At 54.2% G+C, this 19,758-nt stretch overlaps 1 protein-coding gene across 2 annotated transcripts in view; it reads right to left on the bottom strand.

Annotated features, from left to right (window-relative positions):
* The window catches only part of RPS6KA2 (ribosomal protein S6 kinase A2), a 212,553-nt gene that overhangs the window by 14,594 nt on the left and 178,201 nt on the right, over positions 1–19,758 (bottom strand). For both annotated transcript variants that reach the window (XM_057739541.1, XM_057739540.1), the window contains exons 12-14: positions 15,072–15,174; positions 8,281–8,411; positions 7,210–7,335 (exon numbers count right to left, since the gene is read on the bottom strand). In XM_057739541.1, the coding sequence (XP_057595524.1) occupies positions 7,210–7,335; positions 8,281–8,411; positions 15,072–15,174 (360 nt within the window). The remainder of the gene's footprint in view (positions 1–7,209; positions 7,336–8,280; positions 8,412–15,071; positions 15,175–19,758) is intronic.

Here is a 19,758-nt window from a genome sequence, read left to right as displayed (position 1 = left end):
AGGGGAGGCCTTTTCTCTATGCCGATGGCCCAGGGCAGGGGGAGGGGGAGCAGTTATGGGACCAGAGGGGGCGGCTGCACAGACAGGGCACCCACGGGGGCTGGGGGCTCCAGTCTCCTCCCGTCCCCCTCCCTCCTGTGGTGTCTCCCCCGGGGGACCTGACCGGAAGCCAGAGGGCAGGCACGGCACGGTGATGGGGTCCCTCGTGGGCAGGGGTCAGGAGGGGTCCCTGCCTGGAAGGAAGGTCCCCAGGGGAGCAGAGGGGAGCCCGGGCTCCCGCACCTGCCCCGCTGGCCGCTGCCTTTCCTCTAACCTGGGCGGCGCGGGACCGACACGCAGCGGCAAGGTCTGTTCTGACCCAGCCCTTTGATCCTGACTGTTGTCAGCCAGGGCTGGCTGCTTTCATCCACAAAGCCTTTCCTGGGACTCTTTTTGGAGAAAGGTAAGGAAGAAGAGACACAGAGCAGTGAGGCGTGATGACTGGCCCTGAGCACAAAGCTCAGGTCTGCGGGGGACGGCAGAGCCCGGGCGCGGGGGGTGGGAGAGGCTGAGTGCACTGTTCAGGAGCCTCCAGGAAGGACTTTCTTCCGCACGGGGCCAGTGTCGCGGGAGTGCTGCTGTGGGACTGGCTTCCAGTTCAGGCGAGCCCGGGTCGGTCACGTCCCTTATTTTGAGAACAGTATCGTTTTGTCATCTTCCTTCCGCAACAAAGCTGAGGGAGGAATTCTCAGCAAGTGTGTTCACGAGCAAGGCCTCCTCTCCCCGCATGGATGCTCACGTGATGCTGACGGACCACGGCAGAGAGGACCCGCGGGGCTGTCCTCACCGGAGGCAGGACGCCACCCAGAGGTCAGCACCCAAAGAGGCTGGCAAGCCTCTCACGGGGCTGCCGTGTGACGAGCTGTGTATTTCCACAGCCTGAGAAGCAAGTCCGGCCCCAGCAAAGGATGGCAGACAACATGATTCTCCGTAGCAGGTGAAGCCTACAGGCGGGTATCAGTACATCCTAATTCCTGGTGGCTGAAGGCAGGGGCAGGACTGGTCCAGACTTCACCACCACCCACAGCCTTTCTCCTCTGCCTCTTGGTCTCTGCACCTCCCCAGCTTCCTGCTCCTCTTCTCTCTCCAGCACAGGCTGCCCTCCTGGATGCTGAATAACGTGGGGCTTTGAGGTGAACAAGAGGCTGGGTGAACTCACAGGCTTGCCAAACACCCTCCCGAGGTGGGGTGGTTCCACTGACTTGTCGAGAGGATCAATATCATATTTGAAATGAGAGTTAGTAGAGCATGGAATCCCTTGTAAAATTTAACAGATACCTTCTCCTGTTCAATTAATTGAAACAAATGACACAGAGAAAGGACTCCGAGTTTTCCTGCTGGAAAAAATTAAAATTTCCACGCCAATCAGTTTTCCTTCTAAAAATAAGCTCTGTTCACGTCAGGCATCTGTCTTAATTCCATTGCTTTTCTGGTTGACAAATTACATACACAGGATGAAAATGAGCCCAGAAATGAGATGTAATTGTCAACGGTCTGTTGTGAATGCAAATTGGGCTCCTTCTGGAGACAGTCTGCCCAGCTTCAGCCCTGAGTGTGCCGGCCATGCTTCACCAGAATCACGAACTGGGTGACACAGACTCTTGCACAGTTTCAAGGATCTCCCTTTATTTTTACCTGATTCTATTGCTATTTTAATAAAATAAAAATCCACTCCTGAAAGGACACGCAGCTGTGCCTCCCTCCAGGAAACTGTGGCCACGGCTGGTGGCGTCCACCCATCCCTGCGTGAGTCCCTCAGACAAACAAGGGGGAACCGTACAAGCGGAGCTTTGAGTGAAGAGGCGCCTGTGTCTGTATGTTGGAAGATAAAACAGGCCAACAGGAAAGGCCTACAGAAAAGCTCCCTTAGTTTCTGATTCTGCAGCGATATCCCCTTTTTGTTAAGGCTTCTGGTTCTGTGATTGGTAAAATCCCTATATGGCTGGACTGTAAGGTCCCTGAGATCAGGTTTGTTTTTGCCTGGAACCTAGCACGGTGCCGCAGAAAAAGTGTTAATAAAAAAACTGTAAAAATGAATAAAAGTAAGTGGTTACTGAGCCAGGGAGTCCACGCAGAATGAACCGCTTTCTAGAGACAAGAAACGCTCTACGGAGCAGTCGCACTGCCCACCCTGGTGATAAACAAGCCAAAGAAAGGGATGAGGCGAAGTCAAATTTGAAGAAAAGCTCCCGATTGATATTCTCTCTCTCTCTCTCTCTCTCTTTGGTCGAGCCACAGAGCTTGTGGGATCTTAGTTCCTCAACTAGGGATTGAACCCAGGTCCTGGCAGTGAAAGCGCGGAGTCCTAACCACTGGACCACCAGCGAATTCCTGAACTTGTTCTCTCTTAAATAATATTTATCCTTGACACCAGAACCAGGGTGTGGAGACAGGACATGAGCTGCGAAGCTTGTCGGGGTTACAGGAGCCCTAAAGAAGGCCCTGCAGGCGAGGAGGCTGGGGGACAGGAGACGACCACATCGTGGTCGGGGAGACTGGCGCCCAGCCCAGGGAGGAAACTTCTGGGCTCAGCAAAGAGTGTCCCCCTCGTGGGACTGGGCTGGGGACAGAGAACAGGCTGGAGGAGCTCCGGGACCTGGGCTGTGGGGCCCTGCTGGCCTCTGCAAGGACCTGGGTTCCACGTGAGTGGGACAGAAACCACTGGAGGGGTTTGCACAGATGGGCACCGTCCAGAATATGCACCCCATCATGTCACGCCACAAAGACCTAAAACTGAAATAAAAACGAAACCTCGTGCAATTTGTGTACAGTGAATACAGAACCCTTCACGAAATAAGAATATTAATGATCTTTTCCTTCTAAATACACCCTTGCGCTATGAATCCTACTCAGTCCCAGTTACCTTCTGCAGTTCATCATTGATTCCATTTCAATCTTACTTTATTTAATTTATTTTAAAATACATTTATCTATTTATTTATTTATTGGCTGCGTTGGGTCTTTTTTTGCTGCATGTGGGCTTTCTCTAGTTGTGGCGAGCAGGGGTTACTCTTTGTTGTGGTGCGTGGGCTTCTCACTGCGGTGGCTTCTCTTGTTGCAGAGCACGGGCTCTAGGCGTGCAGGCTTCAGTAGCTGCGGCGCCTGGGCTCAATAGTCGTGGCTCTCGGGTTCTAGATCGCAGGCTCAGTAGCTGTGGTGCACGGGCTTGTGGGATCTTCCCGGACTAGGGATCGAACCTGTGTCCCCTGCATTGGCAGGCGGATTTTCAACTACTGCACCACCAGGGAAGTCCCCTCAATCTTATTTTAAATGAAAGGTGCATTAATGCCTTGGCATCTATGCAGTTTTATGTCACGCTGATTTCAAAGTCCTATAAAATTTCACCTCCTACCATAGACTCTGGGGCTGGCTACGAAGACAAAGACGGACTTGAGTTCACATCAGACTCCTGAGCTGTTTTGTCCCATGGAAATAGCTCCGAGATCTTAGAAAGCAGGGCACGTCTGTTCACTGCGACGTGTCTGAGAGAACGTCACGGCTCTTCTTATTCAGCCATCCTAGCCCGCGGCAGGTGCACAGGGAGGACACCCCAGCAGGTGGAGGAGGGGTCAGCACCCTGTCCTCTGAGGCCAGGCTCTCCTGGTGGAGGCTCCGGGCAACCTGGTGTATCTGCCCAGTGGGAGGCAGGGGCCAAGCCTAGGCGCCCAGACTCTGAGTGAACCCACACTTGCCGAGTCGCTATCCCAGGCGGGCACGGCCCTCAAGGTTCGGTTAAGTGGTCACTGGAACTGGCCTCACTCGTTTAGAGCCTGTGTATGAAAAGGCAGCTGAGAGCAGATGCAAAACCGGCAATCCTGGTGCCTGGGAATATACTTGGGTAGGCTGGTTTAAGTATATTGGTTAAGTTTAACTTAAACGCAGTTAGTATGATGACAAAGTAATTAAAGCGCAAAATTAGGTACTTATAAGGCAGACATGAACTTAAAACAACGCACAATGATACTTCCAAGAATGTGAGACCTGCTGTATCCCATACTCTGCGCTCGGAGGCTGACGGTGAAGGGCTGGCCCCGCCGTCCTCTCAGGAGGACTGCACTTGGGCTCCTGCTCCGTCACCGCGAGGGGCTGCCCTGCCCCTGCACGGAGGGCGGGGGCCGCTGTGTTCTTGGTCTACTGCCGTCCTGCTACCGAAGCAGTAAGCAGAGGCTCAGCAGAGAGGGGCAGCCCCACCTCATCTCCGGGTACCAGCCGCGGGAACTCATCTACGAGGTGCCCCTACATCTTTAGGTTTTAGGCTGCGGTTCCCCAGCTCGGCACTCCTGACATCTGGGGTGGGGGAGTCTCTGGGGCGTGGGGGAGGGGCCTTCCTGTGCAGGATGCAGGGCTGCCCCCTGGCCTCTGTACACCGTGCGTCAGGAGTGACTCCCGCCCGGGGTGGGACAACCAGCCACCAGTGTCCCTGGGGGGCAAAATCACTCCGATACGACGGCCTCAGGCAAAGCCCGTATACTCGGGCCACAGTCCTCCTGTCCCCTGGGGACTGCGCTCTCTTCCTGCCGCTCTGCACGCGGTGGCGAGTTCCTGAAGCCTCCCCGTAGCTGGATGGAGGCCCCGACCGGACTCTCTCTCAAAATGAAACAGACACTGTTTCCCAACCAAGGATTCGCAGAGCTGGACTTGCAAACTGGTGGCCCAGAGAGGTGACGCTAAACGCTAATGGCTGCATCCCAACAGGGTGTTTGCGGAGCTGAGATCCACCTGCAGCCGAGTCACTGAATGGTCCTACTGGCTCCGTGTTACAGTCGAGAACACTCCTAGCTGTGCAGTTTCTTAGTTCCTCCATCAGTAAGCGGGGGCCTGCTGCCCTCAAGTCAGCGGAGTGGAAAAAAGCCAAAACGCATTTCAGTTACGTTCTGTGTGGAGAATGCTGGAGAGAGGACAGAGTACTGACCCGAGGAGGGTTACAGCAGTGTTGGTAGCAAACAGGCTCCTCCCAAATGCTCTTTGCCACGGGACTCCCACCAGCACTTTCATCCTGGAAGGAAATCTGCCCTTGAGTGGGTGAACCAACCTGCAGCAGGTGGCTTACACATGCCCCGAAACAGCCCAGGTCCTGGGGCCTCATCTCACTGGAAAGTCACTCCTCCTTCCTTGGGTGATTCCAGCATCTTCCAGGCAGTGAATTATGACCCACTGGAGTCTCAGAGAGGATGAGGGAGACCCCTGTGACGTCCACCTGCCCAATTTGTCCAGGGACCTTCAAGGCGTGTAAAACAGAAACAGGACACCTCGCTCTTTCCTCCACCACCAGCCGCAGCCACAGTGCCCGGCTTCGTTGCCCGAGAGGCCGGGGCTGAAATTCCCCAGAAATGCTCATCGTGGGGTCTGATCTTTGGGGACCGAGTTGCAAGCCACTTGTTGACAGAGCTGAATTCAGATGGGGTCTTTTTGTGAGAGCTGGAGGTGCGGGCGTCAGGGGAAAGACACCGTTGCCTTTGTCAGTGGGGATTATTTTCAGAAACCTCCCAGCATCAGGCTGTTTTCTAGAAGGGCACCAGGGCCGCGAGCTCGCCAAGCAATAGAGGCACTTCTTTGCACTCAGTGGAAGCCGCGATTGTTTCCAGGACTGCTGCTGGTCACCCGACAGACTTCTAAAGAAATTCTGCGAGGAATGACCCACGCAGAAAGAATCCTAAGAAGCCCATAGACGCTTATGAAATATATTTAAAGTGAAAACGAAATTCTCTCGTCTGAGGCAGGACTCGGGTCTCCTCTCCACCATCAGCTCGTCTGGACGTGGAAGGAGCACCTTCCAAGTTCCCCCCGAAACTCTCCCAAGGATGAGGGAAGATAAAACTCCCCAACCATGCAAATCCCGAAACACACCAGACCCGCATACTGGTGGCCCTTCTGCAGTCTCAACCCCCCTCCCAGGAACCTAGAGTCCTGCGATGTTTCCCTCCAACAATCGTTCCTCCATGTGTGTAAGACCCTGGGCAGGCTGAGGACCACGGGCCCACGGAACTCACAGCCAAGTCCTCCTCCAAAGTAAGCATCCTGCTTTGTCTGAGGAATTCAAGAAAATTTTGTCAAAAAGCCATAAATTCTCAACCCAAACTAAACCAAGGAGCCTGTGTTTTGGGGGCTGGTGTCTGTTTTGACAGGGCCGAGCTTTTCCTCCCTGGGCAGACGTCCCAGGGGACAAGAAGATGTATCTGTTTTCACGCAGCGGCCGTGGAGCCGTGGGTGAGGCGGAACGAGGCCGTCGCATCACAGCCACTGTTTTGAACAATTTTCTCAGAGCTCAGGAAAATCACAATGGACAGCATGACTTCTCTCACATGGCTGCCTGCTGGACAGCCTCCCTCGTCCCCTGTTCTCTGAAGAGCAGGGCAGTGTTATGTGATCCAGACGAGTTTGGGAGAAGCCAGGATGGTCTGGTCACCATGGCTCCGCCGGCCAGACCTGGGTCCTCCAGCGCCTCCAGGTTAGCTGAGCGGGCAAGTGGTGGACAGACCAGCTCTCACTCTCTCGGAGGGAGAATGTACCATTTCTGCTTTTTTACAAATATTAGATTACGACTTTAGCTGAACGCGTTAGCTTTCATGCACATTTTACCAAGCAGAAAATGCAAGAAACTGGTGTTTTGAATTTCCAGATCAAATATTTAATTTAGCCACAATTACAGAAGCCAAAGGCAGGATGGAGAGAGTGCCAAACTGGGCTGCAGATAATTGTTTACTGTTTTCTGTTCTTGATGACTGAGGGTAAAACTACCAGCTCTCTGCTTAAGGTTCTGCAAATATTACAAAATACTTGCTTCTGTTTATTCCTTTGATATAATTTTTGGTGACTGTTGCTTTCTTCCCCCTTCTCCTTTCCTCCTTCCTCCCTCCTTCCCCAAAGGCTCTGCCTGGCGCCAGCTCTATATTTTCCAAAACACTGTGTGCCCGGAGCTTTTGTTCCAGTGCGTTTTATGTAGAAAGTTACTAAAGTTGGTCATTACCTACACATTGGCTGCAGGGCAACATTTTCGTGACATGCAAAGTAGTTTTTGTAACAGATAACCTAATATCAAAGCAAACGGAACTGCCCCGTATCAGAGCTTGGAAAAGGCCGAGTGAGAGGGTGTTGGCGAGGCTGGACGTGCCCGCTGGGGCCCGGCACCCGGGCAGCTACAGGCGTGTCCGCCCAGCGCTCTGCTCTTACCTTCACGGCGTACTCGGCGTCCGTGGCTTTGTGCACACAGCGCTTGCACACGGAGTAGGAGCCCACCCCGATGTCCTCCTTGATCTCATAGCCGTCGGTGAAGTGGATGTTGTTCCCGTGTAGCTGCTGCAGAGAGAGCAGGCGGAGCGCGCGGTCAGGGCACTGAACGTGGGTGCAAAGGAGCTCCAGCCCTTGCACGTGGGGACACGGGGAGCCCAGGAGGCAGTGGTGTCCTTGGACCATGGTCATGGAGCTAGTGGGCGATGGTTCCAGATCTCAACCCAGCTTCCCCATCTCTCGGGTCAGGACCATGCTCCGACACCACAGCACCCTGTGTCGGTGTGGATCCGGGCAGGAGAGGTCAGACGCCCCTGAGACACACGGCGCGGCTCTGACGCTGGCGTCCAGAGCGGTGTCTGGATGCCAACATCCGACTGGAAATCTGACCGCCTGACGCCCTCACCATCCTCACCTACTGACTCGGGTGTAGACAAAGTCCCCCTAGGGGTGGACACCGCCGCGGCACATGACCGCTTTAGACAAGCTGTGTTTCCCCAAAGGGCCTCGGGGAGAGAAATGTGAAGGCCAGTGCCATCCACGCACCCTGACTCGGGTCCTAGAGAAATGCAGTCACGATCCCGGCTGAGAGTTGCTACATGTGCTCACATTCATACGGTGGAAAACTCATAAAAACAGCACCTTCCCCGACCTCCCGAAGACTACATTTCACGATGGGAACTGGCGCCCACAAACCCAGCCCGCGCTCTCGTGGTGCTGGCCGGACTCCGCAAAGCAGAGACCCCCACGTGTGACCCTGCGGGCGCCCGGGCCACAGACACACCACGGTGACATCCTTCTCAGGACTCTTTCCGTCTCAGGGTGGATGTGAAGTGTGGCTCAGGGCGCCGTGGCAGATGCTCCGTGGCCCCAGGGCGGGGAGTTCGTGAAGGACGGGCACCCCACGCAGCACAGACGCTCGCAGTCCCCGGGCCCCTCCTGCTGGGGGCGAGCGGAGCCGGGCTCCACAGGACCCCCCGCACGCTGGGGGGCCACCGGGAGGACAGGGGTTACCTGCACGATGGGGTTCACGGTGGCTTTGTGCACATCTTGCTGCGAGGGCTCCTGGACCAGGCTGGAGGCCACAAAACTGAATCCTCTGAACAGGTGATGCGCGTTGGCGCTCGGGGGGACGCCAGGTGAGTCTGCGGGTGACAACCAGAGAGCCAGCCTTGTGATGCGTGCGGTGTGTGTGGTGCGCGTGTGGGGGGTGTGTGTGTGTGGTGCGGTGTGTGTGTGTGTGTGTGTGTGTGTGTGGTGTGGGTGTGGTGTGGTGTGTGTGGTGTGGTGTGTGTGTGGTGTGGTGTGGTGTGTGTGGTGTGTGTGTGGTGTGTGTGTGTGGTGTGGGTGTGGTGTGGTGTGTGTGTGGTGCGTGTGTGGTGTGTTGTGTGTGTGTGGTGTGTTGTGTGTGTGTGGTGTGTTGTGTGTGTGGTGTGTGTGTGTGGTGTGTGTGTGGTGCAGTGTGTGTGTGTGTGTGTGTGGTGTGTGTGGTGCGGTGTGTGTGTGTGTGTGTGTGTGTGGTGTGTGTGTGTGGTGTGTGTGTGTGGTGTGGTGTGTGTGGTGCAGTGTGTGTGTGTGTGTGTGGTGTGTGTGTGGTGTGTGCGGTGTGGTGTGGTGTGTGTGGTGTGGTGTGGTGTGTGTGTGTGGTGTGTGTGTGTGGTGTGTGTGTGTGGTGTGTGTGTGTGTGTGTGTGTGGTGTGGTGTGGTGTGTGGTGTGTGTGGTGTGTGTGTGGTGTGTGGTGTGTGTGGTGTGTTTGTGTGGTGTGTGTGGTGTGGTGTGGTGTGTGTGGTGTGGGCGTGGTGTGGTGTGTGTGTGGTGTGGTGTGTGTGTGGTGTGGTGTGTGTGGTGTGGTGTGGTGTGTGTGTGTGGTGTGGGCGTGGTGTGGTGTGTGTGTGGTGTGGTGTGTGTGGTGTGGGCGTGGTGTGGTGTGTGTGTGGTGTGGTGTGTGTGGTGTGGTGTGTGTGCGGTGTGTGTGTGTGTGGTGCGGTGTGTGTGTGTGTGGTGTGTGTGTGTGTGTGTGGTGTGGTGTGTGTGTGTGTGTGTGTGTGGTGTGTGTGTGTGGTGTGTGTGTGGTGTGGTGTGTGTGTGTGGTGCGGTGTGTGTCTGTGTGGTGCGGTGTGTGTGTGTGTGTGGTATGTGTGTGTGGTGTGTGTGTGGTGTGTGTGTGTGGTGTGTGTGCTGGGGAAGGAGGTGAAGCGGAGATGAGAGAGGCGGAACCACGTGAAACCACACTTTACTCTGGGTGGCTCCAGTGCTTAGATACTGGGCAACGATACCCAGGACAAAAACTCAAGGATAATCCATCACTATGACTCCTGAGCTGCAGCCCTGTGCCCTGCTCACTCCAGACGGAGCCCGGAGCCCCCAGCAACCTCGGGGAGCTGCCACTCCTGGGTCAGGGCACAGGAGGCCACACTCTGAGTCTCTCGGATTCGCAGGAAGCGGGCACAGGGACGCAGCCCCAGGCATGGATGATTCTCCTGTTCCCCCGCCCATGCCCGCGGAGCTCCAGGGCAGCACGCAGGGTGCTCTGCTCCTGGGGAAGCTCCCGCAGGGAGCCCTTCAGTCCTGACCCCACGAAGCTCTGTCCATCTGTTCAAAAGCTTGACTGCTGTCGAGATGGGTCCCATTTCAAGCGTATCATTAAGGGAAACAAAAGGATAAAAGATTGGCGGAGAGAAAATATTTGCATCTTATATAACAGACAAAGGGCCAAACTCTCTACCATGCAGAGAGATCAATGAGAAAAAAGGAAGATGCCCAGGAGAAAACTGGAGAATGCAGATACCAACTGCTTTCCCACCAGAGAGGGCGCTCAGTCCCTCGAATGGGGACATGTACACATTTCACCAGGGTAACACTTTGCCTCACGAATTAGCAAGACGTAAAGTAACCAGTTGCATGTGGGTTTGGCCAAGGCTGGACACTGCAGTCGCAGGTGGGAGCCTAAGCTGGCATAACCTTTGCAAGGTAAACACGGAGTTTCTACCAAAGAGTAAAATTCACCTGTTTTTTTGAAGAGCGACTTCCACAAATTTATCCGACAGAATTACTTTCAAAGTGCTTAGGAATAAATGTAGAAAATGCTTGTCTTAAAAATATTTGTAACAGCAACTACCCATCCCCCCTCACCAAATACAAAAAACCCCCCCCAAAAAAATCCCCAAAACCCCAAGTTGGAGACAACCTGGATATTTATCGTCAAGGAAACCACGGGCAAGACCCGACCAACAACGGCGCCCCATCTCAGCACGGACGCTTGGCCGTGGTGCGGGTGACACTAGTGACACCACGACACCCAGAAAGAGGCACGGCTGTGTGAACCGACAAAGAAGTTTGTCAAGTCAAAAAAGAGAAAACAAGCTGCAGAACATACACACTGGAAGAAAAGTTTTAAAATATGTAATATATTTTAATATATACTAAAATACATTATAATAAAACCATAAGCAATATATAATAATATAACATAAGTCCTATCACATACATTATACATATACACGTCTGTAGTACTATATAAAGCATATAATGTGGATTTAAATTTCTCTTCCACGTACATACATAAAATTTAAATCCGTATTGTATAGAAAACCCTGGCGAGGACTTCCTTCGTGGCGCAATGGTTAAGACTCGGCCTGCCAATGCAGGACACATGGGTTCGTTCCCTGGTTCGGGAAGATCCCACATGCCGGGGAGCAACTAAGCCCGTGCGCCACAACTACTGAGCCTGTGTGCCTAGAGCCTGTTCTCCACAACAAGAGAAGCCCTCACACTGCAACGAAGAGTAGCCTCTGCTCGCACAACTAGAGAAAGCCTGCATGCAGCAATGAAGACCCAACATACTCCCCCCGCCCTGCCCCACAAAAAAAGAAAAAAAAAAAAAAGAAAAGCAAAAAGAAAACCCTGGTGAGTGGGACTGGAAAGGCCATAGGAGTGGGCCTTTGCTTTTCTAGTTGTTACCTTTTTACTGGATTTTGATACTGTTTTGATTTGGAAACAATAAAGCTTTCATGGTGGAACAGGTGAGAGGGGGTTGGGAGGGTAAGGGGCTTCAGAAAATGTAGGTTTCCTTCCTGAGCATTTTATTGTGGGGGAAAGGCGACTGGGGCCCTCCTTTCACACCTGGGGCTAAATGAGGAGCTGCGGGATCTCTCCCTGCAGATGCATGGCCCACCGGGCAGCCCGCACGGCTCTTCCAGGGAGACATCGAAGCGTGACGGGGCCTTCTGGGCTTGGCCAACCCCCTTCAGCATCGTGGACCACGAGAGTGCTGGGCTCGGGTCTCAGCGCCTGACCTTGACCTCACAGGGGCTCCAGAGTCACCTCGGAGTTAAAGAGATGAGAGCCGACTGTGCTTGGGAACAAGCTGCTAGACTAGAGAAGCTTCATTAAAAAGCACGGCTTGGCTGAGTAGTTTTTAGAATTTGGAAATTACGCACCGCGAGACAGCAGAGACAGCAAGCGCACTCTGAAGATGCTAGGCTTTGTTCCCGGGCTGGCTTTGCGCGTTGCTTTGCTTTTCCCTGCAGAGAACTCTGGCTTTCAGGTCTGCCTGCTCTTAAAACCCTCCCCAGGCTACCGTGTCCTGCCCTAGGTCTGCACCAGGCACAGGGAAACCGCATTGACTCAGCCACCGTCAAGCCCAGAGACACAGGTTTTAGATGGAAGAACTGGAGCCTGCCCCAGGAACTAGTGTGAGCCACACACAGGTTGAGGGCCTAGTGGATGGAGCTCGCTTACAGCACCTGGGAGTGTGCGCGTGGGGGGAGGTACTGTCCTGTAAACTTGAACTGATGAACCTTCCCTAGTGAATGGAAAGTCTGTAGATCAAATAAGCGAGGACTTTCAACCACCAAGGAGGCGTGAAGCCCAGGGTCATGCCTTCTGTGCCCGCACTGCCACTCCCTGCTCAGACCGTGCCCGCACTGCCACTCTCTGCTCAGACCGAGGAGAGATCAGCTGAGGTTCACACAGACGTCACGGGGTCCGTGTGGCTAGATGGTGACCACGTGGTAGGCGGCATCTATAGCATTTAACACCCTTTATAACTGGCGAGGGGACGCTGAGGCTTAGCTTGGTACTCAAAGAAGAGCAAAGATGTGAGTTGGATGAAAGGAACTTAAAGCTGAGTACAGTCAACCTTCATTGATCCTAGGAGTGATTTCTGACTTCTGCAATACGTTTGTTGGATTTTTAAATCTTAGACTGGCATCTCCCACCGGGCAGCAGGCTCTGACGGGCAGCTGGTGTGTTCTCAGGGAACATCCATCAGCTTTAGCCGCGGCTTAAGGTACAAAAGAAAGACTCCAAGGCCACTACAAAAAACTCTGGTGGTGAGTCCCAGTCTAACACAGTGTGTGGATTAGCTGCCGTTTCAGAATCACATCGCCAGCCATGCACGCAGCTCATGTGCTTAGAAAATTCTACCCTCTTATAAAAATATAAATATAGGGAGAATGATTTTTCTGTGTCTTGGCACTTCAATTACTACCTCCTCAAAGGCAAACTGTGTTCTGCAATAAGTTAACTTTAAGTACAACAATAAGTACAACTTTAAGTACAATTGATTGGAGAAATCCAGAGTAAGGTGTAAAAAAGCCATTTCTGGACAGCTGTTAAAATGCACTGTGTCTAATCACGACTCCCTTAGGCTGATAAGAAAGTAAAATTGAATTCTCTGTGCACAAAAGGTTTATGAGGCACTAAAAATAGCCTGCTAATCACACAGGCCCACTAGGTCGGAGTTTAAATTCTTCATGGATAATACAAAAGGCGTGAGCGGGTGAGTGATTTAGAGTTGACTCTATTAGCATTTTCTTGCCGGGCAGCACAAATACGGTCTTTATTTCAGGACTGTAAACACAGCGTTCCAAATGACAGAAACCCTCGGTGAGACAGAGCGCATTTCACTAAGGACCTGGAGGTCGTGTGGGCGTGCATCACTGACAGCGTGCTTTGTCGGGGCGGATCGTTTCTGCGTTCCTTTACATTCAGGTCAACACAGGAGGGGGAAGAAAGTGACCTGCTCAGGTGAGCTGCGGGCACAGCCGGGATGGATGGAATCCCCAATCCTGCCCCATCTTTCCAACCTCTGAAGCTAAAACATAATCTGATTCTGTGAATTGGGTCAGTTTTGTCAGTAGGAGGGCCTGACCCCAACACACAAGAACTTTCTGAGGATGCTGAGAACTGGAGGAACATCTGACCGTCTCTACCAGAGAGGAGAGACCCAGGTCTCCTCCCCCTCCTCCGCAGCTGTAGTAAATCTCGCAGCAGCGATTACCCCACATTGTGACAGCAGGCATCACTCAAGCTCTGTCCCTGAGGACAGTCTGGGTTTTATCTGGGGGCTGCAGGAGGACCCGAAAGAAATGAGTGAGCGTCTGTGTCCTGACTACCTAATTGGTAGCACCCAGAATCCGCTTCTTTCCCGGCCCTGGAGCCCCTGTGCATGGGTCAGGAGCTGCCCTGGGGACCATTCGTGGCCCCATGGACGCCCCCAACCCTCTGTGTTTGCACAGAGCTTACATCCCTAATGTGCCCAACCCCCGTGTGCAGGACACCGGCTCTCACCAACAGCTTAAACCCAGAGGCAGCCGAGTGGATTCACTGTTGCAACTTTATCCACTTGATATTTTGTAGTTGACCATCTATTTGTTTCATCATTCTCTTTTTTAATCACAGAAAATTTCAGATTCAATAAGTGAGAAAAGCACGGGAAAGCCCCATGTCCAATCACGCAGCCCCAATAGCTACCAACTGGCTGAAATTTTCCCACCCGTATGTCCAGAAGGGGCTTGTTAATTTTTTTTTTCAAGATAAAATCACCATACCTTCACTGGGACGGACTGAACTACAAAATTCACATGTTGAAGCCCAGTGTGACTGTATTTGGAGAAGGAGTCTTGACAGGGGTAGTTAAGGTTAAATGAGGTCCTAAGGGTGGGGCCCTGAATCAACAGGACTGATGTCTTTATAAGAGGAGGATGAGACACCAGTAACTTCTCTCTCTTTCTTCTCGAGCACAGAGTAAGGCCGTGTGAAGATACAGAGAGAAGGCAGCCGACTGCAAGCCTAGAAGAGAGCTCTCACCAGAAACCAGGATACATTTCCGCAGTCAAAGCCGCCCAGTCTGTGGTATTTTGTTACAGCCGCCTGGGCAGACTAAGACAATTACCATATCTAAAAAAAGTTAATACCACTTTATTCATATCCCAAAATGACAAATTTTAAAGGGGGCTGACCAGTTCTGATCGAATTTGGTAAACCTGAGGGGTAACTTAAGACACATCGTGGAAGCTAAGTTCACAAGTCCATCTGCTGTGCTGAGATACAGCAGCTGATGCAGCTTTCCAAACAGGTGTTTGGTGTTTTGCACGCATAAGATCAACAGTTCACGCAGGTACAGACTTCACACTGACAGCCTCCCTCCTCCCGTAAAACCTCTCTTTAATTAAATGAGAGATTGTCATTGTCTCCAGGTTCTTCTCTCGAGCCTGCCTGGGTGTGTCCCTCTGACAGGTGGTCCCTAGGTTGTCCACTCAGGCCGAGAGGTAGCATGGGGGGATGCGCACGACACCTGGGAGGTTCCCGAGCTGGGTGCTACCCAGGGGCTGGCTCAGCAGCAGGGTTATCACACACGCCTTGACAACGAGCAGAGGAACAGCAATGCCGAACAGAACTGAGGACGGTTTCCCGGGGAGGTGCCCTTGAACATGGGGCTCTCTGCTCCTGCCTGGCTGGGTGGGAGGACCCGCCGTGGGAAAGAAGCCCAGGCCCGCCCCCGCTCCCCACCCGCACACACCTGTGGGCGTCCTCGCCGTGAACTCGGGGTCGAAGTGGAAGGTGTCCTCCGGCCTGCCCACTGCCGGCTTGAAGGGCGGCTTGATCTCCTTCCTGTACAGCTTCTGCGGGGACGGCAAGACAGGGTGCTGAGGGCCAGCAGGGAGAACGCGGAGGGAGACAGTCTGTGTCACCTGCCCCTTCCAGAGTCCTGGCGTGTTTAGGAACACACATGAAATATGGTATCTATTGTACACGACATAGAATATAGTCATATATTCTATAAAGAGGCACAAAAGCCAGAGTTCGAGGGCAAAGGATTTGGGGACACCTAAGTATTCTTGATTTTAGGGCAACAGACTCTTCTTCAAGTAAAATCTGAGAGGACAGCCATGGCCTTCCCCCACCCCAGGGAACAGCAGGGAGAGCCTGCCTCCTTGGCACGTCCTCCCCGCCCTGGCGACCTGGGAGCCGGCGCCTTGGACTCTGCTCTGCAGGGAAACGGACCCCATCTGGGTCCTCCCTCACCCACACCGCAGAGTCTCCCTGGGGCACCTACTCCGGCTGCCAGTGGATTTGGGTGTCCAGACCCCTCTGCTCGAGTCGAGGGGCTACATCGTGCTTTTGAGTTGATTTACACATCTTTGCGCCCTTTAACAGTCTGTCGGGGAACCGGCCGCATCTGGTGCTGCCTTTGGCAGGGTGCAGAGGCCACACCCTCACGCACGTTGCTCCAAGCCTCTCAGGCCCGGCAACGACTCCTCCTCCTGCGACGATGCCATTTAAGGGACAACACAAGGCGTTTGGAACCGGGCTGGACCGTGCGGCGGCGGATGCCGGGGGGTGGGGGGGAAGGAAGGGGGGCAGCCCTAGGGCCTGGGACGCCCGTCTGAGGGGGAGCTGGGCACTGGGAGCGGCAGGGCCTGGGTGACGCCAGGGGCAGGCTGGGGGCTCCGCCCAGGTGGATTTGGGAACTGGGGGGACTGGGTTCAGCCAGATCGCCCTGGAAACGGGCAACAGGTGATGTCAATCCTGGGGGCCGTGCACCCCAGCAGCAGGGCTTAGAAACCAAAAGGAGGGTCTGGCTGCACCCGTCAGCATGTGTTTTCCAAATCGGAGGGGCCCCCCAGGACCTGGCTGGAAACACCAGGCCCAGGCCCTTTTCGGAGCTTCTGTTTCACCAGGTCTGGACTCAGGACCCCCCGGTTGGGTGAGTCTGCACACGCAGTGACTTGTGGAGAATCTGCTTTCAATCTCGCAACCATGCCGTAAAGCAGATTTTATCACCCGATTTCATAGGCGAGGGAACGGAGACTAAGATTAGGTAAGGCCCTTCCAGGGTCAAGGGCGATGAAGGGGCAGGCAGGAGGAGGGCCTGGGTCTCCAGACTCTTCCTGTCACAGTGGGGACCCCGCCCGGAGCACACCCTTCCAGAAGGCGCCGTCAGACCAACGGCGCTGACGTGGCCACTGGGCTCCCACGCAGGATCAGAGCAGCCGGGGCTGCAGGCGCACACGCGGAGCTGGCGGTGGGCACCTGGGAGCCGACGGGGGAGAAAGCATCAGTTAGTTCAGCCGCATGTTATTGGGTCATTTCCTGCCCTGGGTGCACAGGTTTCCTCAGGAAGTGAGTTACTGTCTCCAGAAACAGAAAGATGCTGCCTTCCGGGCGGACACAGCCGTAGGGGATGCACCTCCCTGATGCACGCACTTGTCAGGGGAAATCTAATGAGCAGGGGTGAGCTCTGCGCCCTGGTTAAAGGGATTAAAAGGCACGTCCCTACCAAGACCAGCGGCCGCCCAGCCCGGCCCGCGGGGCTCGACCCTCCCCTCGCACCAGTGATTCTCCTTCGGTGATATTTGAGCTGAGTTATTAAATCAATATTTGTCCAGTAAAAATCACATCCTCTCCCCCTGCCTGCACTAGTCTCCTGCTACTTCCCAGAGAAGGGAGAGGGAGAGGGGACTCCTACTTCTATTCCGAGGGGGAATTTGTTTACCCAAGAGATTTCCATTCAAAAAGCACACATGTGGCTGCCAGAGGTGGGGGTGGGGAGGAGGGTTGGGGTGGGCAGAAATGGGTGAAGGGGGTTGCAAGGCACAAATTTCCAGTTATAAAGTAAATAAGTCCCGGGGATGTGACGTACAGCATGGTGACTATAGTTCATAAGACTGTACGGCTTACTTGAAACTTGCTGAGAGAGTAAATCCCAAAAGTTCTCATCACAAGGAAAAAACTCATAATTACGTGTGGGGATGGAGTTTAACTAGACTGACTGTGGTGATCACTTTACAATACAAAGATCAAATCGTTATGTTGTACACCTGAACCTAATATGTCACTTGCATCTCAGTCTACACACACACACACACACACACACAGAACTGGTTGTCACTTCATCCAAATGAGAGACATTGTGCACCTGGAGGCTGAAGCACATCCATTTCAGCGCCTCTCCTCGCCCCGCCCCCCAGGCTGATTCTTCCACCTGCCTCTGCGGCCAGCAGCTCCCTGGTCCTGGCCGGGAGGCCGACCCCTGGGAGGAGACGCAGTCCTGACTTGCAAGTCCTCCCCATCAGGAGAAGAGTGTGCGGGAAGGCAGGCTCTCCCCTAGCCGTGAGCTCTGCTGCTGACGTGGTCTGGGGGAAGAGCGCTGCATCCTTCTAACTGCAGTACCCGGTGACAGCTCGGGGAGCGAGAGAGGATGTGGTACCAGGGGTCCCTGCCCCAGAGCGGTGCTCGGCTCACGCGTGCCCCCCTCTGCCCTGTGCAGGATCCCAATTCCGGATGCGCACCGAGCCAGTCCCAGAACCCGGTCTGCGGCGTTTGCCACCTCTGGCTTCACGTGGCAGCGTGTGCAAGCACATCTGTGTTTCCTTGCCCTTTCCACACTGCGCCTGTAAGCCTGACCTGAGGGACAGTGTGGCAGAAAGCTCCCTAAGGCTTGCAGGAGGGCAGCAGGGGACCCTCTCGAAGACTCCTCTCCCGCCTGATGACACCACTGCCTGCAGGGATGGAGCTGTGAGCATAATCTGCCCACAGTCCCCAGGCCACCGCCCCCTCTCTCCAGCGCTTGCTGCAGTTTTGTGCTGGATTCCAGTGGGCAGTAGGGAGTCGTGCAGGCCACCTGGGATGTGTGGTCACCCTGCCCCTTGCATGCACCCTTGTGTTTGCTGCAATCTGAAAGGCCTGTCGATGTCTTCCTGTTACTGGATAAACATTCTGGAAAGTGCCAGTATATGTTATTCTTACACATGTTTTTTCTTACCCTGTGCCCAAACCTAGGAGTGGGTTTGAGGATTTAGGGAAAAGGTGACCTTGCCTCCCATTTCTGTAACATCCACTGCTGTGCACAGGGTCAAATGGAGAAGGAACGGGCAGACGCATTTTGGGGAGGATGCTGAGTTTGACGAGATGCAGCGTGGTTCTGACCGGGATTCCCCTCTCTGAGCCTCTGGAACACTCCATCCCGCACTGATGGGGAGAGAGTGGGGTCTCATGACCAAGTTCACCAGGCATCACTAAATCATGGCATTTGTCCCAGGATCTCAGGATGACGCGAGTCGTAGAAATGCTGGAACAGGCTTCACATCACACACGTACAGGCTGGAGCTCTTTGCAGGTGCATCCGAATTCTACTTATACCTGAAAGACCTTCAGGTGACCAGGGAAGGACAGAGGGAGTAAAATAAAAATAGCAACTGGATAATGGAAGAGAAGACTGACTCTAGTTTGGGGTCACAGACCTAACATCTGTTTTCTGCTGGCACTTTTGGCTCCAGGCATTTCAAGATTAACACGCTCCAATTAGGCAAAGGGCACCACCGTTAGAGACGATTCCTGAAATAGCAATGCAGAGATGATGCAGGAGCAAGATGCGGAATGATGACAGGACGGGAGGAGGAACAGGGAGAATGTCAATGGCTCCAGTGCACCGGGGGCGGACCTGGGGTGTCTGGTCCACGAGGTACAGAGCTCTGCCTCCACCGGTGACCCCACCGTGAGCCGTTCCAACCCCAGGATCCAGATTCACAAAACTCCTGAGACAAAGGGCAATTAGTCTTTGAACAAAGACATCTGTTGGCTCCTTGAAAGGGTGCGTTCTCCTGGGGCACCTAGCCTGATAATAGGTGGATAGAAATCTTCCAGGGGCCGTGGAAGGGAGCCAGGCACGGTGAGATGCCGGGCAGCCGTGGCAGCTCCCGGGACCCAAACCCAAGCTCCACTGCGGCCCGGAGCCCCGCTCTCCTCCCGCCGGTCCACACGGCCGGCAGGTTCGGGGGCTCTGCACACGCTGCCGGGTCACCCGGGGACGGCGGGCACTGCTCTCACGGCCCGGGGCTCCATTTCCCCCGGGAACACCCCCCCCCCCACCTCACACACGACAGCGGGCGATGTGCTTGGAAGGGTTTCGGAACGTCAAGAGAACAACACATGCATAACTCCCAGCATTAATGAAAATAACTGCAAGAGCAAGTCGTCATAGTTACAGCGAGGGCCTTGGCCATGGACGCATCGTCCCACGGCGAGGGGAGCTGGGCTGCTCCGGAGGGCTCCTCGGCCCGGCTCATGGGGCCTGAGGTGATTAACTCTGACGACGCTCATTTTGGGTTTGTGCTAATTTTGTGTTCTCAGCACAGCTCCAGCCACAGGGGAAAAGTAAACGCAGCTTCTGTGCCCGACTCTCCCATCACCGTCTGCAGAGGCTT

This window comes from Hippopotamus amphibius, chromosome 6 (genome assembly GCF_030028045.1).
Source record: "Hippopotamus amphibius kiboko isolate mHipAmp2 chromosome 6, mHipAmp2.hap2, whole genome shotgun sequence".
Lineage (NCBI taxonomy): Eukaryota > Metazoa > Chordata > Mammalia > Artiodactyla > Hippopotamidae > Hippopotamus > Hippopotamus amphibius.
The sequence above is the reverse complement of the archived record's forward strand: the minus strand, read 5'-3'. Positions and strand labels throughout refer to the sequence as shown.